This window comes from Cryptomeria japonica, chromosome 1 (genome assembly GCF_030272615.1).
Source record: "Cryptomeria japonica chromosome 1, Sugi_1.0, whole genome shotgun sequence".
Lineage (NCBI taxonomy): Eukaryota > Viridiplantae > Streptophyta > Pinopsida > Cupressales > Cupressaceae > Cryptomeria > Cryptomeria japonica.
This window is the reverse complement of record NC_081405.1, coordinates 290,303,841-290,331,265: the sequence shown is the minus strand read 5'-3', so window position 1 is coordinate 290,331,265 and position 27,425 is coordinate 290,303,841. Positions and strand designations below refer to the sequence as shown.

Sequence of the window (27,425 nt, the reverse complement as noted above, 5' to 3'; positions counted from 1 at the left end):
TTATTGATGTATTTCAAAAATATTAAAATTATTAGTAAAAAAGATTTAATTGATTTTGATGATTGATACATAATTGTAATTATTTTTTTTATTATAACTTGAGTCACACTTATGTGTGTTCGGTGTGAGTTCGTCTCTCCAATCTTCCCTTTCATTTTTGGGAGAACACTTCGTTTTGAGGCCATTGGTAACTCTATTGGTTGCTTCTTGAAGGTTGATGAGACCGCCTCCTCCATTTGTCTTTCTACTTTCACAGGTTTCTTGATCGATATTGACATTTCCATTCCCCTTCCTAGAGATGTGGTTCTCATAGTTGGGGATAGGCCATGGACTCAATCGTTGGATTATGAGGGTCTCCCCTTTCGATGTTGTCATTGCTTCTCTACTGGTCACTCATGTCACAAATTGTTCTCTCTTGGTGTAAGGGCATTGTGACTCGGTGGAAGGATGCTCATGATGATCACTTGATTGTCATGGCTTCTAATTCTTCCTCTGATAACTCTTCAGAGGTTGTTGATGATTCCTCTCAGGAGGATGTTTTGCTTCCTATTGATTTGGCCTCCTTAGACCCCATAGTTCGATCTCTGCCTCTAGCCACTGACATGGCCCCCTCTAACCTCGTAGACCCTTCTCTGCTTGTTGCTCATGTTCTACTCTGACTTTTGATGGCTAATGTATTGCCTTTTCAACATTCTACCCCTTGTGCTAATAGTCTCACTATGGGGATTCCCCCTTTGGATCTCCCTTGTGATGGAGTTCCAAATGATAGTATTGCTTGGACTGTGGTTCGTCAACGAAAAATAGATCATCCTTCCTCTTTCCCAACTCTTCCTCAAGTTGTGGATGTTTCTCCTCCCTCTTGATATAGATACAACATGTTTTGCTAGTGTGTTGTAAATGGTTTGTTTTGGCCTCTGTTGCCATGGCCTATTCTTAACCAATTGTTTTGTGGCATTCTGGTATGTCTTTTTATAGGTTCAGCACCCTTGTTTTGTTACTTATTTAATAAATAACAAATTTTAAACTAGATGCATTAAGTTTCTACAGTTTGTCTTGATGGCTTATGGATATAAATGTGTGATCAATTTTTTCATCGTTGTTTCAGATAATGCTCCATGATCCACCATCAGGATAAGAAAGCTTTAAAAGAGAAATGAAAACTTAGTTCTCAACTTTCAAAACTGTTCACATTTAAAGCAAGTTCCCTCCCATTAAGGGTATCAATTAGATGCATTAAATTTCCAGTTCATGATAAATTGAGAAGTTTTCATTTCTCTTTCCAAACTTTCTCATCCTAGTGATCAATGGATCATGGAACATGATCTGAAACGTTGGTAAAAAAATTGATCACACAGTTACATCCAAAAGCCATCAAGACATTTTATCATGGACTGAAAATTTCATGCACCCCAAGTTTACATGTAAACAACTTAAAAAGTTGACAACTAAGTTTACATTTCTCTTTTCAAACTTTCTCATCCCGATGATGGATCATGGAGCATGATCCAAAACGCTGATGAAAAAATTAATCACATAATTACATCCAGAAGCCACAATTTTAAACTGTCATTCCTAAAATTGTAAGATCAATCCCACATCTACAAATTTAACCTTTCATTCTAAGTTCACCTGATTGATATGGGTGTTACTGTCATATTAATTGATATATTAATTGATATATATTAATTGATATATGTGTTACTGTCATGTTAATACTATGTTCTTATAATAATGCAGTGTACAATACTATATTCTTATAATAATGCTATGTACAATGAAATTGTCATGCATACAACACTCTTCACTCACAAATTAAGACATTTCACATTAAGTCACCACACAATACGTAATTGAGTGGAAAAACAGCTTAAATCCAATTTAAATTTTAAATTTATAAGTTTTTAGGCTGTATGCACCACATATTAGACTCCACATAAAAAATAGATAGCATAAAGATGAAATCTGAATTCAAGAAATACATATAGATAGCATCATGGTAAATTCTTGTTAATTGCCAAGTTTTACATAAAACCATGTCACCTAAAAGTCCAGTATTAAAAGTATTTTCATTATCTCCTTGAAAATATATCCTCGGCGAATGTTAACATTGTTGGCATATCACGTGATCACATAACATAGGGAATTTCAAGCAGTGAACTTGCATTAGAAAACACTTAGAATATTATTAAATTTTATTAGTAGAAAGTTCTTCATGTGGGAATGAAGTTCAATTCAAGTGATACAAGCTTGACATAACATAGGGAGTTTCAAGCAGTGAACTTGCATTAGAAAACACTTACAATATCATGTGGGAATGGAGTTCAATTCAAGTGATGCAAGCTTGAACGCAGCACAATGTCAATATTATACCCATACAAGCTCTATTTGTTTAGATACATTAAAAGAGCCTTGTACATGCCAAAATTTTGAAATACAAGCAAACAAAGCATGCCTGGTTTCTTAAGGATTGAGTCGCTATAAATACTCAACTGAAAAAACCTATTATTTAATTATACATCATGCACATCTGAGTTCCTAGAAGCTTTCTACACCTTTCAGTAATAAGAATCTCCAACGTATGTCTTTGGTAATCTCTCATCAGAGAACCATTTCGTGGAGAATCAAATTAACAGTGTATTGGAAATTCAGCTAGGGAGTCCCCTCCAGTGCATTGAAAATATCAGTACGGGTTACAATGCCTGCAACCAAGTTTACAGAATTAGCTTCCAAATTTTTTGTCCAAATGTCCTCAGAACATAAAATTATATCTGTTGTTCAAATCCTGCACTTACCAACAACCTGTGCCTGATCATTTACTATGGGAATTCGATGAATTTTGGATTTTAGCATCAGAACAGCAGCATCTGCAAGGTTCAGTATAAATTAGCAGATTTACTAAATGTGAATCAAAATAACAAATAGAAAATTTATTTTGCATTCTAAAACATTTGAGCTTTTCGACAGCCGACCCTGGCAATGCTTTTTTATAATTGAGAGTAGTTTATTTTCAGTTTGATCCAGCAACATGTGCAAAATTCACTTCATCAGTATTGTCATAGGCTTGAGATTTTGAAGGCAAACCTAAAACAGTTTTTTCGGCGGATAAAGTTATTGCAGGTGAGCTCATGACCTCACCGACAGTTGATTTTAACTGCAAGAACAAATTGAATAACAGCATTAGAAAGCAACCAAAGTAGCTATATAGAATAGACTAAGAGAATACTGACCAAAGTAAAGTACTATGAACAATTTGAGAAAAGAGAAAAAAATGAGCTGAAATAGATTGTAAAGAACTATGTAACTGGGACCATAAAGAGCTCCCACATGATATTCATGAAAGTTGTGCAAACTGCAATAGACAAAATAAACTCTCAGCTGTAAGAATTAAAATGACAGGAAAACACTAGATCAATTTGCCTCACAAAATTGTTGAAATGAGTATATCCATTACAGGACATTCAAATTCCTATCCATAAAGAGAAAAACTGATACAGACAAGATGGGGGGTTTAATTAATGATAGCCTCATTCTTGCAGCCAAGTCCCAAAACCACTCAGGACACACACTATCCACTGCTAAAATCATTGGAGACAACAGCAGAGTCAGATTTTATTACTGCTGTAAAACAGAAATGTTACAGGCAAAAATGTTTGCTGCTGCTGAACAGAACATGCTACAAAGCATAGCTTTATTGCTGCAAATTGAAATTCTACAGACAGATTTAAACAAAACAATATAGGTGCCACTTATTTGTTGCAAACAAAACGCTACAGAGCGATATAAAACATTTTATAGGTAGCTGCTTAACACCAAATAAACAGCAGCAGAACATGTTCAGGCAGATTCCTCGGTTTCCAACATTATGCTCTTCCAATCCCCCGATTTCTTGCTTCCTTTCACTCCTTGGTATGTAATTGCTGCAATGCTCTTCACTCAAGCAATGATTAATAGTCTGGACACCTATTTCTTTTTTCTTTCTCTTTTTGATACAATATCATTCATCCTTTCCATGTCACCCTTCTGACCGGCCCCATTCTCTTGGACTTTCGCATCCTCTTTCTCAAGACTAAGCTAGTTGCCATGGTATTCCTCACAAGACATGCTCGACCATTTGAAAGAGATAAAATATCAATTCCTCATCCATCCATGAATGAAACTATTAAAGAAACAAAACATGTTGTCTTTTGCCCAACTCCTTGCTGTGACCACTACAAACTGCTGCAAATTTCTACAACAGTAACTGTTGCAAATGGCTTTCCTCAGCAACTATGTGAATGCTACATAACTAGCATGCCAATCTTTAGAGGAATATAGGTAAAGTACGCCGAAAGATATCATATTTGTTCATTATTCCAGTTTAAAGATTATTATATTATTATATAATAATTAATATTAAATTATTATTAAGATATGATTATATTATTCTATTTTAATATATTCTTATTTTTGTATTTCTATTAAACTAATTACAAAAGTAAAAAAATTAGTACCATATTATTATTGTTATTATTATTATTATTTTATATTTCTATTAAACTCTTGAGTCTTGACCAAGGCAAAAAAGCTAAGAAAAAAGTGGATTTTATGTAGGAACAATTTCAATCCCCCATAATTAATGATATTAGATTGAGATAATTATGAAGCTAACTGATTGCATGATGGAAGTTGAGAGGTGAAAGTGAAGATTAAATAATTAAAAATTATTTAATAGAGTGCATGAAAGGAAAAGAAAAGAAAAATTAAATTAGATTAAAAAATATAATAATTTTTCTTATGCTTTTCATGCATTTAAGTGTCACAAACACTCAAATTAAATGCTTCTAGTTTTTAGTGACGGACATTTTTGCATCCATATGTGAGTTAATACACCTTTGGCGTAATGACTTTCCATTGCAGCAGTGACTGTTGTGAAACAAAATTCACCCTTGGTGATTTCCACACGGTCTACCAATGCCTGTGCTTGTAAATTACCAATTGGTTTTGGGTGATGCAAGATTGCCACTTCACCCAAGGATGCTCATGCATCAAAAGTAATATCTATTCATCCTTCAAGAAAGAACATTATAAAATTCAATTTGCATTGTCTATTTTCTGCCCCAATGCCATCTCATATATAAATAAGAGGTTCTCAAGCTATTTAATTTCACAAGTAGTTAAAGTAGACAAAGAGAAGAGTGTCATCCACAAAGTGGAAGTTGTAATATCTCATTCCGCTTTCTTCATCCAGCAGCTGACAAACTTTACCTTTAGTTTTTGCCTTGTCAGAAATAAGCAAAAGGTTTCCCTCCGTAATGATGAATGAACACAATCTCAACAAGCCCTTGAAAAAGGCATCTTGAGTAAGATATTTGAATGTCCCCAATTTTAAGAGATGAAATATATTGGTGTTTTAACTCAACTGCTAGTCCATTCCACCAGAGTTACCACAACCAAACACATGAATAGTTTCAACTATTAAAACACAACTGCATTGATCAAACGAATTAGACTTAACATGTTTAATTAGTACACTCAGCCTTTTTTGAAGCTTTTGATAATGGAAGCACTTTAGTGGCATTCATAATTCAGAGCATTTACTTATTCCATTTGGTATCCTCCACTACTGTCAGAAGGCCATCTTTTATCAGATGCCAAAAGAATAGGTGGACATGTGCAGGTAAACAACAAGCCCTGAGGCCTTCCGAAAACAAAAAAAAAATTCACTAGTTCTTCTCTAGTGATAGGTCTCCTCATTAACCATAAATTCTTGTTTGATAATATGTGGAATATTCTTCATCATAAACTTTTGTGCTCTTTCTTTCCTCGGACTGTTTGCCTCATTTATTAGGATACTATAATATTTTTTAGAATTCCAAAGATTGTGTCATGATATTCAGGGATGTTTGAATTAAGGATGCAATTACTGTTTTGATTACCTGCAGTGTATTGATATGCTGCCTGTTTGCATCTCTCTGCTTTCCCTATTCTTCTTTGAATCCTTGCTTCCAATATTGTTCCTCCTTTGGTGTAATGGCCAATACTTCATGAGTGAAACCACTGTAGTAGACTTCCCTCGAATCATGGCTAATTTTTTCATACTAGTTGCAGCTTGTGTAAAAATGTTGTCAAAGTCATTGCAATGATAAATTTTTAATCCTAAGATTGAAGTGATTGAGTTAACCCCATTAATTTTTAATTTTTTACATTTCAAGTCTGAATTCTATTTAAATTTTGAAATACAAGATGTTGGAGCCAAGAATGAAAAATCTATTAGTCATATTTAAACCTATGTTCCATGGTGTTTTCAAAAAGGGGATGGCAAGGCATAGAAGATCTTATTTGGGGGCCAGTGTTGTGTCTTGTGATCCAAGAATTTATATTTCTCTAGTTATATTTAGCATGCATATCATTTATGAGACACAGCCTTTATTTATTTTGTTAGTTTAATTCTTTATGATAGTAGCGAGAGTTTTATAGGGAGCTGCTTTCCCATATGATAGTTGGGTAGTTTTGGGAGTTATATGATGAACCTTTATAAAGGCATTTTGGGAAAGTGTAAATCAATCCCCTACAAATGATTTTCGGGTTTTCTATGTTCTTTCAATATAGTTTCTCCATCTATTTCAATTTTGAAGAGACAATAGTTTTAAAAAATAGATACATTTTAAATTTTAAGGAAATTCCAGTTATTCATACCATGGTTATTATAAAATATATCATCATATTACATAACATTAAAGCTGATTTGAGAATTCACATTAGATAAAGACATTTTATTGTTTTCATTGTCAATGTGCATATGCAACACAAGGCTGAAATGAGCCTATGACTTTGATGTTTTTAATATGAGTGTATTTTCTTTTAGGATTTAGAGTTTTGAAAGGGCCATGGGGGTCTCATGGCCATCCTAACCCTTTTTCTTTCTATTTTTCAGGGAGGGGGGGGCGCGACCAGCAGAGGAAATTGGGGATGGCTCGAGGATATTTCCAATGTGTTCCCAAAATGTTACTATAATGATAACAGCTGTGAAAACCCCCAGGAAAACCTTCCCATGCATCACTGGTTTAAACTTGATAGGTAAAAGCCCAATATGTCCACTTTAACACTATCTCAACTAAAACTGGTTGAGGCAGTTGGACATAAGAACTTGTACAAAATAATTTCCCTTTTATTCCTATAAGCATGATTTAATATTTGGAAGGCAAGTTTAATTAAATTGTTGTGGCAGGTCCCTGATGCAGAAATAGGCTAATTCATGCCTTGAATGAACTAATGTACCAAAGAGTATAAAAGTTTTCGATGGCAAGGAGTTCATAAAAGTGTCTTGAGAAAATTAGTCTCAAAGAAAAAAAAGTCAAATCAAGGGTGTGATTAGACAAGAAGTCTCGGAAAAGGAAGAGGCAATCTTAAAATGTTAGATATGCCTGTCTAGACAGTGTTTCATTCCAGGAATTAAACATTTTCCACAGTTCCAATGCTTAGCTATAACTGGCAGATGATCATAGTGTCAGCTCTAATTCAATCACCAGTGGTACTGCCAGCCCATTCTTGGGATCTGCTGCAGCACCCAGCCATTTGCTATGGTCTGCTCTAACACTCGATCTAACCTTATTCTCAGGTTTGCAGTGCCTCCAAGATCAATATTCTACCTAACCAAGCTCTACTCAGTGCTCAACCAGATAGCACATGAACACTTCCAGTGGTGCAGGAGAATCCGGAAGTTCAAATCAAGTCTGCTATCTGAATAGCAAATCAAATCTCATGTAATGTACATCACTGAATACATCACCTCATGGTCCAAACTACAGAGCTGAACTTTTCCTTTACAACACCAACAAGTATGGACAATATTTTGATTCCTGCCCTTAGTGGGATGATACCCTTAAATTCAACTCTTGTATTTTGAAACAGCTCAGCCATAACCAACTGAAGGCAGAGAGTCATCCATGGAAGAAGAGAGGCCATTTCATCCTCCATAATGGTTCTATCCCTACTGCAGCATCATATTATTACACGTACACATGTAGGCACTTAAAAAATATCAAGATCAAATAGAAATGAGGCAAGACATAGACAGAAGTCTGTTCATCTCCTTGGAGAGAATTCCATGTACTGAACATTCGATTCAATAATATTTTTTACAGTTCTATATCTGTCTTATGTGTCACTTTTTAATGCCATTTCATGTTGCTGAATCTTTGTTAAATGTGTGCTTCCATGTGTAACACATCTAAGTTCAGGATTGTTGTCTAAGGGATATCTCCTAGGATTCCTGTAAAGTTTTGGTTAATATCTGAACTTGTCAACTAAGTTGAACCTATTTGGACCAAAACCCCTTAGACAGGTCAAGTCCTTAAAGTTGATTCCATCTAGCCTGATATTTTCTGTTTCAATCAATAAAGACAAGGGGAAAAAGAGAGGAAAAATGGATGCGCTATGGAGAAATGAGTTTTATAGACTTATAGTTCAAGATGAATCATATGATCAAGAATTGCATTTAATTCTGATCCATTTCATCAAATTTTGAAATATTATGATTATAAACTTATGAATATAGCACACTATTTTATTTTATCGAATCTCATGATCTCTGATAGTTCAAACCAGCCAATAAATTATCTCAATCTAGGAGCAAGCTCCCATCCCATTATGCTACACAATCTTCATTATACTCTTTTGATGACAAGCAATGCACTCTATCTTACCACCTTCAGATCCAGGATTTACCAAAATCCAAGTACCCCAAGCCACATTTGACAGGGATTTTATTTTAACATGTGGAACGTGTGGGCATGCATGCTAGTTTCAAACCTGGGACATTATTTCAATAGGCATCCCACCTTACCACTAGTCTACACGGCCTGACAGACTCATGTTAACATCTTGTTGCATATAATTTAAACTATTTGAATCAATATATAATTTTTTTCATAATTTTTATTTTTAATTCCCAAACATTTTTCTGAACTTTCAAACTCTGCCCTTGTAGCCAACAAAACTTTTCAAGTCTGATAACTATGGTATCCTTAAGAAAATAATATGAAAGTGCAAATAGTTAAATATCAACAAAAATATTAAAGCTCCATGAAAATGTGTTCAGAAACCTTGCAGCTTTGTGACTATCCTTAAATGATGTTATTATGTATAGTAATCTGGTTGAAGACCTACTTAGTTTTTACATGAATTGAAAAAGGTTGCAGCCTTTTCAGGGCGGTGCAAGATGTAATGTCAACAATAACCTACTTTATATTTTCATTATAACTTATAGTTATAGTGCTATCTCAATATTATGATATTTATACTTGAAAATGGACTCTGCGATTCAATTATTTGGGGAACAAAGTTCACCAAGACTTGCTTCTTTGACCACCCTAAACCATTTACTGAAAGTTTTTCTTCAGAAAGCATTAATGAATCACTTGATTCATATGGCAGGTTTCCTGACACCAACAATTCAAAACCATCAGGCAAATTCATTCATTCAATTCTAAAGAAAGCATTCATTAAGTTTTCCAGCATTTACACCCCACATTATAAACAAAACACAGGACTGGAGCTATTGACACCTAAGGACTATAGTAAGACTAAAACTTTGTTTAGCAATCTTCAAGGTGGTGTGCGATTTCTATGCTTTGATAAAAGATTCTATATCCTTTTGGATATTTTGCATACAACCCTTCAATCTCTTTTAAACACCAACACTAGAGCAAGTACTGTCATCCTTCATTGAACAAAGCACTCAATCCAATAAACAAGTTGCTCATTCATGTCTAATGTATCATCCCAGAATTAGAAACTCAACAGAAGATTCATAATCAACTGCAACTTGAGCGTTCTCTTTCTTGAGAGTAGAGAGTCAGAGACTGTATTACTCTCTCAAATCAACTTTGATAAAACCAATTCTAAACAAATTTCTTTGAAATAAAATCCAGTAATTAAGTATAATTGCCAACGAATGGACCGCTTTAGATATGCGAATGATATATTTATGGATAGAAAGTTAACTATAGTTGTTTGGAAAAACAAAGCTGTAAGAGGCTCCAACAAACAAATTAAACATACAAATCTTCCAATTGTTGCATAAATAATCATTAAAGGACTCCTTAAAAATTATTCATAGAGTTGGCTACTTCCTACAGCCTGTCATATGCAGTTCCAAATCTTATCAGATTATTGCTTCAATTCCCTGTGTTTGAAAGTTTTTACAACACAAAAGCATGTGAAATGTACCATTTACATTGACTTGCTAAGGTAAAAATGATGATTAGTAGCACATTTAAGAAGGATGCAATATCCCACTCAACATTTAAGAAGGATGCCATATCCTACTCAAATAACATACCATAACAATCTGCACATAGCAACCCTAATTTATTTAATCGAGAAACTGAAATAAGGATCAGGATAAATTACAAACCCCTTTGGAAGCTTTTGCTTTGTCCTTCTTGGAGATAACCCCAATACACTTGAGGTCTTTGTCAACAACAGGGAGCCCTGTGACAGTCTCAAAACTATTGTTTATCTCCTCCAACAGCTGATCTGGTGTAGCTATATAGATTGCTTTTGACATCACATCAGCCAAAAATGCTTCAGGTTGAGCCTGAATCAGCAAACCCCAAGTTATCAAAATAGAAATTAGCGCAGATAAGAATTTACATATGAGGGTGTAAGTGTATTTTTTCTAAAGAGTGACTTCACTCTGACAGTTTACGGTAGAATCAAACAGCTTTTGCATACAGTATTAAGATTTAGAAAAAATAATGGTTACTTCTGCAGAATATAAATTAAAATTAAAATTAATATCGACTTTTTTTGAATTATGTGGTATTGTGTAAGAAATTTCTGATACAATATGAAGGGTAAATTGAGGATATTTCACCTAACAGACATTATGATAAGTTCTACGAGAAAGTTCCTTGTTTGCTCCCAACCTAAGCCAAATAAGTAATAATTCAAATGAAGAATTCATTCCCACCTTTAAATTAAATTATCTCTAGGACTCAACTATTTCCCTCGTTTCAAATTTTGTTAAGATATTCATTAAGTTCGAATAAAATAAGATTCATTGAAAATTACAGTTCTTCGCCATCTCCTGCAATACCCTACCTTTGTTTTATTAATGTCAACTAGTGGCCAAAAATGGCTTAAGGAATAACTAAATGGGCCATGCTCAGTTGATTTCCTCTACTTTTTTTCAAAGGGAACAGTCAAATAGCTGAACATGGAGGCCTAGTAAAGTCGCACAAAAAGAGCACAACCAAAGATGAAATTCTCAAAGCCATGTCAATCATCCCCTTTACATTCAAGGATAAAAAGAACTTTGTGCTAAGGTTTTTCTCAATTAATGTCTGGGTACATTCCAATCTATGCTGCCTAACAGATCTCATAAATGCAATCTTGATCTAAAGTTAACTCATACCATGAACCACTCAGAGTCTGAAAGTATATTGGATAAATAGCCTGAAAGTGATATTCCTGTTCGAAACTTGCTGTTACAAAGGAAACAGAGATGCTGAAAAATAGAAAACTATGCACCTCAATTCTGAAAAGCCAGGTTTAAATTCCAAAATCTGCAGTTCAATACCTCAATAGACACTTGAACAAATATTTCTGCTATGAAACTTACAGCATACAGATCAAGAATTTCGATAATGAAAAGAACATGCTGAAAATAAATTCCATGGAGAAAAGCTAAAATTCAACTACTTAGAAGAACAATGAACATTAAAGATTTCGACCAATTCTTCTCAAATGAAACTATGTCGAAGGTTTGACCTAACAAGATAGGACTCCAAACTCCGACTGACTGTCTTGCTGATAGGGTTGCTATTTGTGGAAAGTAACACCAAGATTTGTATTTCCAAAAGATGGGTGCCTAAAAACTATTGAGGCCTTTTATTATAGTATCTACAACCTTTTCACTTCCTATCTCCTAACCCAGCTACTTATTTAATGCTAACATAACACCTATTATTATCCTAACACAATCACGTCTTTATTCCTAACAGCATTATTGAAAAAACCCTACTAAAAACACAACAATAACCCAGAAAATACTCTAACAACAAATATTTTTGTATATTTTATTAATATTCAAACACAGAGAATCAAATTGAAATTTCACAGTCTAATACAGCTTACTGTACACATTCAACGTGTGAATCTAAACACCCCTAATGAAATTAGTAACACACTGAAACTCAATCTTCTGCTTGAGGGTTACCATCCCCAAGAAAACCTAGCTGCCACATCTTAAGGGTTCTATCTCTAGATGCCCAAAAGATGCTTGAAACAGCTTCAAAGTCCTGAAAATGAAGTTGATTTTTGTTTTAATGTTTTCAAAGTATCTTCTGGTTTTTCCTCAGCGCCTCTTATAACCCATGTGCTTCCTGCTTTCCCCTAACAAAGGCAGCTTCAGAACTTAACCAAGCAGTCCATACCTCAAGTTCTCCTCAATCAATGGTAATTTAAACAGCCCTAATGAAATTAGTAACACTCTGAAACTAAATCTACTGCTTGAGGGTTTCCATCCCCAAGAAAACCTAGATGCCACATCTTATGGATTATATCTCTAGATGCCCAAAAGCTGCTGCAAACAGCTTCAAAGTCCTGAAATGACGTTGATTTTTGTTTTAATGTTTTCAAAGTATCTTCTGTTTTTTCCTCAACGCCTCTTATAACCCATGTGCTTCCTGCTTTCTCCTAACAAAGGCAGCTTCAGAACTTAACCAAGCTGTCCATTCCTCAAGTTCTCCTCAATCAATGGTAATTTCTAAACAGTCAACTATCAAAGCAACTCCTCAATCAATGCAGAAACCAAACAGTTAAAGCCACCTTATTCCAGTCCACTCCAGAGCTGACTCACCAACCACAGCCATTTTATTTCAGTCCTAACTATCAGACAAAAACTACAAAACAGACCCATCTATGCTACTTCTACGCTGACAGACCACTCTGTCAACATAGGGACATCACATTTATCTAGACCCAAACTGCCTTGCTAATAAGATGGCCATTTGTGGAAAGTCAAAGACCCACCAAGATTTGTACTTCCCAGAGATGGACAAGATAGGGACATCACATTTATCTAGACCCAAACTGCCTTGCTAATAAGATGGCCATTTGTGGTAAGTCAAAGACCCACCAAGATCTGTATTTCCCAGAGATGGAAAAACTTAAAAGCTATTGAGGCCTCCTATCAGAGTATCTATAAACATACTGTTTCCTTTATCCTCACCCAACTACTAATTCATTGCTAACTTAAACACGCATGACATTTCTGCTTCCAACCTCCAAAAATCATCTGAGCTAACAATTTTATCTAATGAGTGAGTTGAACAATTTAAAAACTTTTATGATTTCAACCTCTATAACTCAGTCAAAGCTAGCACCTTTGTCTGACGGAAGAGTTAGATGATTCATGCAAAATTATTTTATTTATTATTACTATACTTCCCTTCCCAGAAAGTTTCATTTCAAAGCTTATTTAAGAGATGAATAATCCAAAGGTATCTCTTCAGGTTCCCGGGAAGCTTAATTGTCTGCAACTACTTCCATCTTATGAGGTATTTCTTAAATTCGTTGTTTCAGATTTTCTTTTTCCTTGCATCAATAATAGCTTCCGAACCAAAGACAAGTTGTCCATCTTTATATAACAGTAGCAAACCAGTAGTAGCAATTAGATTTCCCATTGATTCTTCGATCTTGAGACATTAAAAACATTAAGGATCTTGTTTCCAACTAGTTACTTTATATTTCATGCAACCATCCAATCCTCTGAACTACCTCACAATAACTGCGATAGCATGGTTTTAATTTCCGTTTTCCTCCTTGCAAATAAACTTATTGTGGGGTTGCAACTTGGCAAAAACGGTGATTTTTACTGAAAGATCTCTGTGATCTTCTCTTGTCAGCATGACATTTCATTTTTTGCCCCTGGCTTGTAGTAAATGCTTTTTCAATTTACTCCTAACCTTCTTGTGATATTCTAAGGATGATATTACTGGGGATACTTGGTATTCTTGTTCTATCCAACCAATCATTCACATGTCTTTGTATACATAAAAAGCTTGAAACAGAGATAATCACATGGATATATGAAATATCCTATTGTACCAAAACTTAGCAAAGTGAAGTCACCTTATACATTAATTTTCATCTTCCGAAGTCTAGGCTTGAAGACAAGATTTCAATGTTTTGTTCACAATCTCCATCCTATCGCATGTGCAGCAATAGCTAATTAACAGTGTTAGAATACTCCCAACCTTAAGTAGCTCCTTACAAAAAAACTAGCAGTGGTACCCTGGAACTTATAGACACACTTCACTAGAACTTGGTCACTTGACTTGGCTTCATAGTTCATTTCTACAGTCATGAAATGAGCAAACATTATTAATCAATCAACAACCACAAAATACAATTTTTACGTTCCGATTTACAAAAATTGTAATGAAGCTTACACTGATTTCTTCCCACTTCCCCTATTAGATATGTAGAAGTTGTAATAAACACGGACTAAGTACATTTTCATCCTTATTTCATTAGCATGCCACACATTCAAAGACATGTTTCTTCACGTGCATTCCTCAAGCCATGCCAAAAGAAATGCTCTCTTGCCTCTTCTATGCCTTTAGCAAAACAAAATGTCAAGAGAAGTGATATTATGACAGTATGACTAATGACAAAATTTCAAAAGCTGCCCACTAAAATATTACATATGTAGCAATAGCTGCCCACTTGTGCACCCAACAGTTAAGATTTTAATATTTAATTAAAATGTTGTGCAAATTTTTGGTAACCAATCATATTATTATTGGGCATTTGTGCATAGAGATTGGTCAAAATATTTAGTAGAGGAGTATATATTATGAGTTGTGCAAATCTTTTTGGTTGTTTTAGCACATGGGCATTGGGGGTATTTATAAATAGGCATTGAACATCAATTCTAGATAACCACTTTTTTATCTTTGTGCACATAATAACAAATCCTCCTCAAATCCTCCTGAGTTCACCATAACTACCCAGAAGCGGAAACACTAGCTTTAAACTCTTAGTCACAAAGAAACCGAAAAAAATTCGTCTAAAGCTGGCATACCATTTAGGAGCTTAAGGTGCACTAAGTTAGGGTGGCGGCTATTGGATCCTTTCCCCTACTTCCTAAACAACTATAATGTATGCTGCAGTATAAAATAACATCAACTCTATAAAGAATTGCTCTATCAATTTTTAAGTACCGCTAAAAATTGCACAATATGAGACGAGATCTCTTCAAAGCCAAGCTTAACAAAGCTATTTTAAAAGAAAGGTCTTCAAAATCAAAATAAATCAGTCTCCAACTTGACCAAAGTTTGCCTTCACGACCAAAATTTTCCCTTAAAGTTTATCACCACCCGTCCAGCCTACCTCATAATTGGACACATATAAGAGTTTATAAGAGGTCAAGGACAAAGAGATAGTGAAGATCGGCAATAATGAGGTCAACTCCAAAAATATACTTTACTGGAGTACTAGAACACTGAAATAATTTAGTTTAAAGAAATCCTTCATCTTTAGACTAGTCGAAGTTCCCTTGCCGAAATACTCTTGGCAGCCAAACCAGATCAATTACAAAATTGATTCTAATTGATCATCATGTCAAATTTACCTCTGAAAGTAGATAAATGCAGAAGAAAAAAACGGCAAACCGTAACAGAAAATTACTGCCGCAATTTAGCTATAAATAAAACGAACACAGGCAAGAGATAATTTTTTTTTTTCAGACTTCAAGCTAGAGCAGAAATAAATGCAATTTCGTTGAATTATACCTCTTCTTTGAAGATCGTGGGCTCAAAATAAGACGACAGATCCTCAAAGTTAAGCATGGAAAAATTCTCAGGCCACTCGCCGGACAAAATTTGTTCCGGCGTCTCGACCTTTGTCTCCACACCATCCCCTGATGACGTAAACACAACGCCGGCGATTTTCTTCCTATTGACACCGGATCGCAATCTGCATGCCGCAGAAAAGCGTGCTCTTTGACGATAAAAAGGCGATCGGCAGTTAACGATCGCGGACACCTTGTTTATTCCTGTACATTTCCCTAGCCGCTGTGAAGGCAAGAGATTCGAACCCTGGACGATTTGCGTGGCGGTAGACATGGATTCCGAGCACCAAATTCTTATCCCGTTTCGCAGTATTCTGCACCCTAATACCCTTACTTCCTTCAGAGTGTTCTGTATTAAACCTCAGATGCATTCGGATGAAACCCCAAATTCACCGGAAATTCAATTTCATTTTTATTTCCGTACATAACGGATAAGTTAGTGGCGCCTCGTGAGGGTAAAATATATTTATTAATGTTTACACTAGAGATACGTGGTATAGGCTTTTAATGTGTGCGGTGGTGGTTTAACATTGAAAAAAAGTCTGCGTGCGCTTCAAATCTAGGTCTTACCTCAATAATTGAGAAAAGCCACCTTTACAGAATATAACTCCACATTACGATAAAAATAAATATTGGACGTGCACTTGTATAGGGCAGTGTCTATCCACCATCTTGAGATTATCGAATCAAGATTAATTTGTTTTTCTATCTTATTATCATTCCAAAGTTTGTTTTTTACTTTTAAATTTTTTATTTTTTATTTTTTATTAGGTGTATTATAGATATAAAAATGTATGTCAATAAAAATTAATAGCATTTAATTGAGGTATTTAAATATATGAAAAATAAAAAATAAAAATTATTATTATTTTTTTATTTTATTTTATTTATTTTTTCCTTTTACTCACTTAATTAAATAACGAGTTTTTTGTTTTTTTTTTAAATTTTTTCCTTTCATTCACTCAATTAAATAATTTTCTATTTTTTAATACTAATTATACTTTCACTTCCATCTTTCAATTGTCACTCCTAATCAATTAATTTGTCTAATTTCTAATTATTTAATGTTAATTATATGTTCACTCCCAACTCAATTGTCACTCCTAATCAATCATCGAGTCATAGTTAACTTGACTTGGTAATTATTTCAATCTAATAATATTATTATTAATTATGAGGGATTGAAAGTGTCCCTACATAAAATTCTTTTCTTTTAAAGGATAAGGATAAGAAGGAATATAAAATAAAAATATAATAATAATAATTTGGTACTAAAAACTTTTTTACCTTTGTAAGTTTTTTAATGAAAATATAAAAAATAATAATATATTAAAGCATAATAATATAATCATATATTAATAATAATTAATATTAATTTTATAGTATCATAATATAATAGCTCATTAATGGCCCTACATGGGTTAATCCATCTAGATCCAATGATGAAAAAGTTGTATGGATAACATTAAAGGAAGGATGGATCAAAATAAATTTTGATGGAGCATCCAAAGGGAACCAGGCCTGTCAGGGGTTGGATGTGTTGTAACAGATTGGCAAAGAAATATTCTAGCATGGAGCATGCAAAGGCTCGAGGATGGTACAAACAATGAGGCGGAAGCAAAAGAAGTGTTACACGTAGTGAGCCTGGTGAATAGAATTTCAGTTTCCAAATTACACTTGGAGGGTGACTCACAAATTATCCCAAATGCTCTAATCAAAGGCAAGATGCAGGGGTGGACGTTGGATTTTAAAATAATCAACATTATAAAAAATAACATAAATCTCTTTCAAAATATCCAAATCTCCCATATCAGGACATAGAGAAGGGGTGAGAGTAGAGCTCTAGGAGCTAAATGGTCATTTGTCATTGATGCTCTAGAGAACTACTTTCACTACAACAAACTCAAAATCGTGTTTTTTGCCACATTCGGGATTCCCTCTTCCTCTTTTCCTGTTGGTTTGGTTTGGGTGTAATTCTTTGATATTGGTTTGATATTTTCTTTTGTATTTGGTTTGAATTCTTTTCCTGTCCATACCTCGGTTATCTTGTTCTTTGTCTAGGATTCATTGATTTGTGTGCAATTTGCCATTTATTTCCCTATACCCATGTGTTGCCAACTTACTTCTCTTGGGCCAATTGGCCCATGGGAGATGATGTATCAATAGGTGATGGGGATGCAATAAATGAAGTGGGCAAATAATCCTCTGGAAATGTTGTTATTCAAGAAAGTAAAAAGACTCATGAATCTCATAGGAAATCTTTTAGAGATGTTGTTGTAGGTGATAGTGGAGAAGACATTTCCCCTCCCTTGGTTGCTTTCAATGGAGGTATTCAAAGGGCCACAAACTCTATGTTGGGAGGTGGTTTTTCTCTAGAACTAGAGAAAGATAGAAATGGAAACGAAGGACTCCTCAAAGGGGGAAGCACCAATGGAGGAAAAATGGGTAAGGATGCTTCTCCTTCATCGAAGGTCTTCTTCATTACCCCTAACAAAGATATGGTCAAAGCCCTTGAGGCTTAAAAGTGTTGCTATTTTCTTTGTTTGTCTTAATTCAAATGCTTTGCCTTCACATAAATTTTTTAATGATTGGATTTCCTTGATTTGGGGCAAGAAGTTTGGTGTCCATGTTACATTGTAGGATGATACAAAATGGATTGTTTGTGGTATTTTTCAAAAATCATGGAATGCAAAATAGAGTGATTAAGAAAGAATATTGGAATATTAGGTAAACTCTATTGAGGGCTTTGCCCTAGACGTCAAAAGATAACCTATAAGAAGTTGTGGCTAGGTGTTCATCTAATTGGCTTGAAATTAAAGAAATTCCTCCACAAATTTGGAAATTATCCCTATAATTTTGAAACCAATTAGAAATGTTATGTAAATAGAAGAATCTAGGGTTACCCTAGCTCATCTCAATGGTAAGGTTTTGATTCCCTAGTTCTGGAAACTAAAATTTCAAACATGTTTTCTCTGCAAGTTGAAAATAAGAATATTACATGTGGTATTGATAAATTGGGCTCTTTGAATGCATGTTTTTACATAAAAGAAATAGGCACCTAAGAAAGGATTGCCCTAGTTTAAAGCCTAGACCTACAGGGGCTTTTAAGAATATTTAAAACACCCATAAAGCAAATGATCAAAATCATGAACCTAAATTGCATGAGAATATTGATTCCATTGCCTTTGATAAAGGAAATGGGGCCCAAGGTCCAAAGGCCAAAAACACCAATGAAGTTATGATGATAGGTAACATTAACAATTTGCAAGGTGAAGAGGTGAATTCCTCTCATCAAATCCTTAAGTATCATGTGTCTTTGATTGATTCACTTTTAAAAGAAGAACTAAAAGTTATGCATGCTCAAGCCCCCTACTCCTTACAAACATATTGCAAGTAATAGAAAGACATAGAATCCCCAAGGTCTCAAGACTACACAACAATCGGCTCTGGATTCTATTATGTTTGAAGTAGAAAAAACAAGACAAATAATGATGCCCCCCTCTCGTGAAGGGTAAATTGATCTTTTTTCATTGGCTCTAATCTGAAATCTAGTGATGAGGCATATGGAAAAGAAATTGTGGCCACAATTTTTTCTTGCCCACTTGGTATGAATACTTTGACCATGTCCGCAAAAAATAATGTGGTCACTAGTAAAGATGATAAAAAAAGAGAGGAAACCTATAGAAGACCAACTACCTCTAACTCTAGGTCAAAGAAGAAGATTAACAAAAAGAGGAAAGAGGACAACATCCCCAAGTGCTTCGATAGATTATGTAAGAATTAGAAAATTCTCTCCCTCCTCCTTAATCCTTATGGAGTTTGATATATGCAATTGGAATGTTAGGGGGTTGGAGTCTGGGGACAGGAAGTATGTTGTGAGAACTTTATGCAAAAATAATCCCAATCTTGATTTTTTCTACTTACAAGAAGTTAAAGTTGTGGGTTTCCATGTTGAAGCTTTTTTGAATTTTAATTAGAAAAATGCCAAATTCGTGTTGTATGACCATGAGAAGGGTAACGAGGGATTAGCTATTCTGATTCACCCTTCATGGACACAAAATGTTGACCAAAAGGGTACTTCTCCTTGCAGTAGATTGGTGTGGGTCTCTAAGGCTTTTGGTAATGAAAAATTTGGTATACGCTCACTATATGCTTCTAATGGCTATAGAGGAAGATCCATGGTGTGGGAATGGATGACCACATATCTCCTAAAATTCTCATGGATTTGTATTGGCAATTTAATATGATTGAAAGTAAGGAGGACAAAAAAGTGGGCAAGGATTCTTTATGGAAAGGATACGAGTATTTCTTTTGGTCTAAGATGAAAAGATCTTTGAATTTGGTTGACCCCTTAGGGAATCTTATGAGTTCTTCATGCTCAATCTAGTACACTTGATGTAATAATCAATCAATCAATAAGAGGATCTATTGTAGGCTTGATAGAGTGTATGGTATTAGAGATCCTACTTTTCCTTAAGTGTTTTGAGGGGGGAAATCTAGTTTCAGTGGTCCCTAATGCTATGTATGATCATTCCCCTATCTTCACTAAGATTCTATTGGGTGGTTTATCTATTGATCCTAAATCTCGTAGACCAAGTTCATTTAAATTAAATGCATCTCTTTTATATGATCTTGACTGTCTTGGGGGTATTAAGACTATCACTATCTTGACTAATGCCCTTGACAGTAATCTTAACCCTATTCAACTATGGGAGTTTCTACTGGAGATCTGGAAGAACCTGTTCCAAATTGTGGGAAAGAAGAAATGTCTAGATAGAAATAGAATTGATGGTCTTCTTCACCCAAAACTAATGGAGATTGAGTGTCATATCCAAAATAGTGGCCCCAATGTGGATCTTGAGACTAAGCTCATAAGAACTAAGGCTTTCATTAGAAAAAGTTAGAATTACAAGTTTTAAGGCCAAAAGATTAGGGCCAGAATGAACTAGCTAAAGGAAGGGCTATAAAGTCTCTAAATATTTTTTCAATTTGATCAGACTTAATCAAGAAAGAATTGGTTGGCCCTATCGTTTATAAAGGGTATATCTCAAATGAACTAGAATCATTAAAAAAGCATTTCATGACACTTATCAAAGTCTTTTTACATCCAAGCTTAATAGTAATAATGAACAAGGCAATGAATTTTGTCTCAAATTGATTCCTAGTATAGTATCTAAAGAAGATGCTAAAGAATTAGATAGGGATATTTCTATTCAAGAAATTGAAAGCGCCATTAGTTCTCTTGCTAATGGAAAATCCCCAGGGTTAGATCGGCTCACCACAAAATTTTATAAGGAGAATATTGACTATCTTGGTGTGGAGTTGATTCAATTGTATAAGTCTACTTTTAGTAACAATTCCTTGGGGGCATTTTGGTCAATTTGAATGGAGGGGGGCGGGAAATCTAGTTCTGGTAACTGTGTTGGATTCTCTGCACTTTTGTCGCATGGGCATAAGGATTCTGACAAAGACATCGATGTGAAATCTGATGAAGACAACAAAAAGGATGGGGACCCATCTGAGGACCCTCCTTTTGACCCTGGAGATAAGGGGGGGTCACGTGAAGGAATCTCAAATCAAGAGGGAATCTTGAAAGATGGAACTGAGCAGGAAAATAATGTTGTTGAGAAGGATCCCCCGAGATCCTGGGTTGGAATAGTTGGTTCAAGGGGCAGAATACTTGGTTCAAAACCCTTTGGAAAATCTTCCTTTCCTTGTGTTTCAAACTTATCAAACAAGACAGTGGATAAGTTTTCTATCTCCATTCTTGGTGTTGTCATTGATCGTAATATTTCTCTAATGACCTTCACTCTAGTTGGAAAATTTGTTGGTCCAAGACCTAACATTGATGTGGTGAGAGATTTCACCAAAAAGAAATGGCGATTGAAAGGTCAAGTAGAAATCACTGTGATGCCTAAAGGGTTTTTTGCCTTCAACTTTTTGAGTTCGGAAGATTTGGAAGGTATTATGTGCAGAGGTCCTTGGATGGTGGGGAGATCTTTGCTTTCCTAAAGAAAATGGTCTCCTAATTAGGAGTAGAATGACTCCTTATTTGATTCAGCTCCTGTCTGGGTTAGGCTGCCTAGTTTGCCAATGGAGTTTTGGTTTGAAGATGTCTTCAAGGGAATTACTAGTTCCTTTGGTGATCTTCTTGCCATAGATTCAATGATTTCAACTAGAAAAAGGTTGATTTATGCCAGGATCTGTGTTAATGTATGTCAAAACACTGATCTACCGTCATCGATTGATATTTTCTCTAAGTTGCGGAAATGGGTGCAAACTATTAAGTATTAATCCTTACCCTTTGTTTGCTTCCATTGCAAAAAAATGAGATACTGGGCTAGGGGTTGTCCTAGCATTCAGAGGAACCCACCTAATAGCAAAGGGTCTTATAAACAATTTTGGAGAGAAAAACACAATAAAAGTGATGGTAACTCTCAAGGAATGATGCAGCAAAATAAGGAGAATCCAGCTCCGCCCTCTAATAGCCCTGCTAAGGGTAAGTTGGAAAACTTTGTGGTGAATGAGAAAATCCCTTCTGTAGACAAACAAGAACACATTAATTCTCAAATTCACCCGTCGGTCGATCACAGGATTGAGGGAGTTGGCCCTACTAGAGATGACTACTCTGTCCTTCCTCAAGGTTTGATTCCTCTTCCAAATCTTGATCTTGAGGGTAACATAGAGGTTAAAAATCTTGAAGAAGGATAAATTAAGGTTGTGCCGGATAATGGAGAAGATCCATTGTTGGATGGTGGGACGTCTGAGGTCCCTAAAACTGTGTTTTCTCCTAATGGGTCGGATGATTTGGAATCTTGAGATTCAGTCAAATTGAAGGGCCCTAATGCCCTTATGGAGAATCCCCATACATCGGGTTATGGTGGTGGAATTTGTCAAGATCAAGAGGATAAAAAACTTGCAAGCAAAGGAGAAGAAGATGAAGAATCTTTTACTTTGGTTGGAAGAAAGAAAAACAAGAAAATGGGGCCTAATAATGGGGTGCATACTAGAACTAGGGCTAAAGTTGATGTTGGAAATTCTAAATCTCCACCAGGTAGGAAATCAACTAAGTGACATAGAGAATTTGAAAGCAAACAAAACATTGTTGATGGGAGCCAGTGGACTATCTGGGAAACCTGTTCCCCAAGCCAAAAATGAAGATTATTTCTTGGAACATAAGGGGCCTTAACAATCACCATAAACATGATATTCTCTAGAATCTGGTAAGAGACCATAATTCGGATGTTGTTTTAATTCAAGAAACTAAGATGAGTAAAGAAAAAGTTGAAAAAGTTAACCTTTTCAAATTTGGAGGAGCTATTGGTAGTAGCTCTGATGGTGCTTCTAGTGGTGTTGCTATCTTATGGAACAAGAAAACCATTGATGGTGAAGTTATTGAAGTTGATGGTAACTTGATCTCTGTAGGATTAAATCATATAAGGGATGATTTTTCTTGGGTTTTATCTAATATTTGTGCCCCCTATACAAGGTGACTAAGTATAAGTTTTGGAGAAAGATTAAGGAGAAGAAGAGTTTTTTTGCTCATGATAGCTGGTTGATTATGGGAGATTTTAACACCCCTTTCCAGGAAGCAGAAAATTTTGGGGGGTCTCAAGCACATTTGGACAACAAAGTTGATCTTATGAAATTCATCAATAATTCGGCTCTTTTTGATGTGGATCTACAAGGGGCTTCCTATAGATGGTCTAATTGTTAGTTAGATGAGAGGGGGGGTGAATCAGATAAACTCACAATACAAAAATATTCATCAGATTCAACCTCGGTAGAACTTACTTCATATGCAACTATGTCTATAAATCATTCAAACTCATAAACTGATAAACTTGAAACAACAAAACACATTTAACACTAGATTTAACATGGAAACCCAAATAGGGAAAAACCACTGTGAGATTTCAGACCCACTAAGAAAATATACTCTTCTAGAGTATGCTCAGTTAAAAGCCAATCCTGTTAAAGATTACATAAACACATTGCTAGATGTGACCCGGTTAAGGAATTTCCCTCAGATCTATCAGAATCTTGTACTTTGTTAGAAGTGACCTTGTCAAAGGATTTCAAACACTCATTCAGAATGTTACCTTGCTAGAGGATTTACAAATAAGATTGTTAGGTCCACTTGGTTAAGAGATTTCCTGTCACTTACAAAATAAATAACAGTAATAAAATATATCTGCAACTTCACATCTGAAATGTTAAAGTAGACTCTATGTGCTCAAAATAATCTTGTCATAAGACTTATCTTCCTCCTTGTTGGGCTTCTCAATCTGTTTTTCAATCAGATCTCCAATCTTCTGTACTCGGTAATCACCTCTGCAGTATCATTGTTCTTCTATTTGCTCACATACTTTGTTCATCAACTTTTCCTTATTTATAAGCAATTCCAAACCGCTTAATCTCCTTAATCACATTTCTCATGATTAATCTTAGCCATCAGATCTTCAAACTTGACTAGGTTCATTGAATCCTTCGAACTAAAAAATGTTTTATCTTGCCTTGGAACTTGTATACCTTCCTTGATACTTGTGCTCGGTTATGGCCGTTCAATTTGTGTTGTAGATCCAACTCTTGAATTTTCATTGTCGTTGATCCTTAACAAACTTCTTGCACAACATTCCAATCTCCTATAAATCTCCAGCTTATATGGGTTTCTTTGGGATCTGCAGAAAATCTTGTAGCTATACCTACTGCATGTGCTATATCAGGCCTGTTGTGAACTACATATTGTAACTTTCCAATCATAGATCGGTAAAGTGTCTCATCAACAGATGCAGATTCATCATTCTTTGATAGTTTACAATTAGTAGTCATAGGAGTACTTACAGGTTTAGAATCCTCCTTTCCAAATTTCTTCAAGATTTCCTTTATATACTTGGATTGAGTAATGAAAATCCCATTTTTCATTTGCAGTATACATAAACCTATAAAATACTTTATTTCACCGATTAATGACATCTCAAATTCTTTTCACATTTCATTTCCAAAGTTTTTGCATAAAGAATCATTACCATAAAAAATAATATCATCAACAAATATGGTTGAAATAAATATTACATTATCCTCATCATTCATCATATACATGTTGTTTTCACTAGTCCTCATAAATCCAATCTTGATTAAGTAAGAGTGCAACCTTTCATACCATGCTCTGGGTGCTTTCTTTAGGCCATATAAAGCTTTGTTCAACTTACATACCTAAGTTTTATTCTTCTCTTCAATAAATCCTTCAAGATGTTCAATATAGACTTCTTCTTCTAGTACACCATTCAAAAATGCAGATTTAACATCCATTTGATATACCTTTAAATTTTTGTAAGCAACATATGCCAACAATGTTCTCACTCCTTCAAGTCTTGCCACAGGTGCAAAAGTCTCACCATAGTCTATTCCTTCTTCTTGAGCATAACCTTTGCAAACTAGTCTTGCTTTATTCCAAATGACCTCACCTTTTTCATTTAGCTTATTTCTGAAAATCCACTTTGTACCGATTACATTTTTCTCTTTTGGTCTTGGGATCAGTGTCCATGTTTCATTTTTCTTGATTTGTTCAATCTCTTCTGTCGTAGCATTCACCCTATCTTCATTGCTTAATGCCTCTTTTACTATCCTTGGTTCAAACTCGGATATCAGACATGTGTTCTATCTCAATTTGTTCCTTGTCATCACTGGAGCATCCTTATCTCCTATAATCTGACTTGATTCACGATTTCTTCTGACATATTTTGCTAATATAGGCTCGATAGGCTCTGTATGATCTTCTTCATCACTCAGTAACTGAGTATTTTCTTCATCGGCTTTTTCGGTTAGACTTCTCAGTTGTACATATACAAACTCTTCATAATCTTTTGGTTCTTTGGAGTTTCCTTCATTCATTCCTTTTTGCAAATTCATCAATTTTCACATTTGCACTTTCCACTATTTTGTTAGATGATTTGATCAGACATTTAAATGCTTTACTCCTAGAGGAATAACCAAGAAATGTTCCTTCCTCGCTTTTCTGATCAAATTTTCCATTTCTGTCATCTTTGTGAACATAACATCTACTTCCAAATATTTTAAAATAACTTACATTTGGTTTCTTGTCATACCAGATTTCATATGGTGTCTTCATAGTTCTTTTCTTCAGTTGTACTCGGTTCAGGATGTAAACTGCAGTGCTTATTGCTTCTCTCCAAAATATTTGAGGTACTCTCTTTTCTATCATCAAGGTTCTGGCACAATCTACAATTGATCTGTTTCTTCTTTCAGTTATCCCATTTTGTTGTGGTGTTCTCGGTGCAGACACTTGTCTCTTTATACCATGATCATTGCAAAATAAGTTAAATTCATCTGAAATGAACTCTCCTCTTCTATAAGATCTTAGACATTTCAACTGTCTTCCTGTTTCATTTTCAACTCTTGCCTTATACCATTTGAACATTTGAAAGGCTTCTGATTTTTCTTTTAAAACCATAACTGACATCATCCTTGAGTAATCATGCACAAATAATATGAAGTATTTATCACCATAATAACTTTGAACTTTCATAGGACCACAAAGATTAGTGTGTACAAGATCTAAAATTCCTTTAGAAGTGTAAGACTTACTTGTAAAGCTTGATTTTGTCATCTTACCCATCTGGCATCCTCGACATATTGCATTCTCAGGTTTTTCCAAGCTCGATAGACCTCTTACTCGGTGCTTCTTACTTATTTTGATCAAGTTATCAAAATTTACATGACAAAACCTTTTATGCCATAACCAGGTGTCTTCTATTTTTGCATACAGACAATTGTTTCGAGTTGAGTCAAGATGAAATGTATTACCTCTTGTTTGAGTCCCGGTAGTAGCCAACTTTCCATGTTTGTCATGAACTTTGACAATTCCTTTCTGAAATTCTATTCAGTATCTCGTATTGTTTAGTTGTGCTACACTCAACAAATTGTATTTCAGACCTTCAACCCAATATACATCATCACATTTAGCATTTTCAAGAAGTGTGATAGATCCTTTACCTTTCACAAGACATGGTGCATCATTACCAAATCTTACATAACCTCCATCATAATCTTCTAATTTAACAAACTTGTGTTAATCACCTGTCATGTGATGTGAGCATCCACTATCTATGATCCAAGAATCATTATTATTTATGTGTGATATTAAGGCTTTTTCTTCATACCTTTCTTCATGTGATCCATCTTTGATAGCCACACATACAACTTCCTCTGTCCCAGTCCCATCAAATTTTTCATCATTGGATTCCTCATCAGCTACTAGGCATGTCTTTCTATCTCTCCTTCTGAAGTCTCGGTGCCCTCTATATTGGTAGTCTTTCTGTCTGTCATCTCAATATTCTCTCTTTTCACTAGATTCTTTGTCAGGATAGTTTGAAGCCATATGTCCAATTTTATCACATTTAAAACATTTCAAAGGTAACTTTCCTTTATACTTACCTTTGCCTCTCGGTAACCTTCTGGCCAATAATGCTTCAAACTCTTCTTGCTTTCTTATTTCCTCATATAGTTTGTGTACTTCTTCCATGTTTTTGCAAAATTATCACTTGCTCCACTTTGATTTCCT

At 34.9% G+C, this 27,425-nt stretch overlaps 1 protein-coding gene across 1 annotated transcript; it reads right to left on the bottom strand.

Moving 5' to 3' along the window:
* Window positions 1–2,163: 2,163 nt before the first annotated feature.
* On the bottom strand, window positions 2,164–16,412 carry LOC131048838 (uncharacterized). The gene is made up of 5 exons (XM_057982913.1): window positions 15,783–16,412; window positions 10,397–10,579; window positions 3,082–3,151; window positions 2,793–2,864; window positions 2,164–2,699 (listed from the first exon to the last, which is right to left on the bottom strand). Exons 1-5 carry the CDS (start codon window positions 16,113–16,115, stop codon window positions 2,650–2,652), a joined length of 708 nt encoding a protein of 235 aa, XP_057838896.1. The 5' UTR covers window positions 16,116–16,412; the 3' UTR covers window positions 2,164–2,649.
* Between the last annotated feature and the right edge of the window lie 11,013 nt (window positions 16,413–27,425).

What these genes read in the sequence shown, in the direction of transcription:
- LOC131048838 (XM_057982913.1), bottom strand. Translation starts at nt 16,115, where the DNA reads ATGTCTACCGCCACGCAAATCGTCCAGGGTTCGAATCTCTTGCCTTCA. An exon ending in AAGCAAAAGCTTCCAAAGGG is followed by an intron (nt 3,152 to 10,396) that starts GTTTGTAATTTA and finishes TTGTTCTTGCAG; the next exon opens with TTAAAATCAACTGTCGGTGA. An exon ending in CGCCGAAAAAACTGTTTTAG is followed by an intron (nt 2,865 to 3,081) that starts GTTTGCCTTCAA and finishes TGAACCTTGCAG; the next exon opens with ATGCTGCTGTTCTGATGCTA.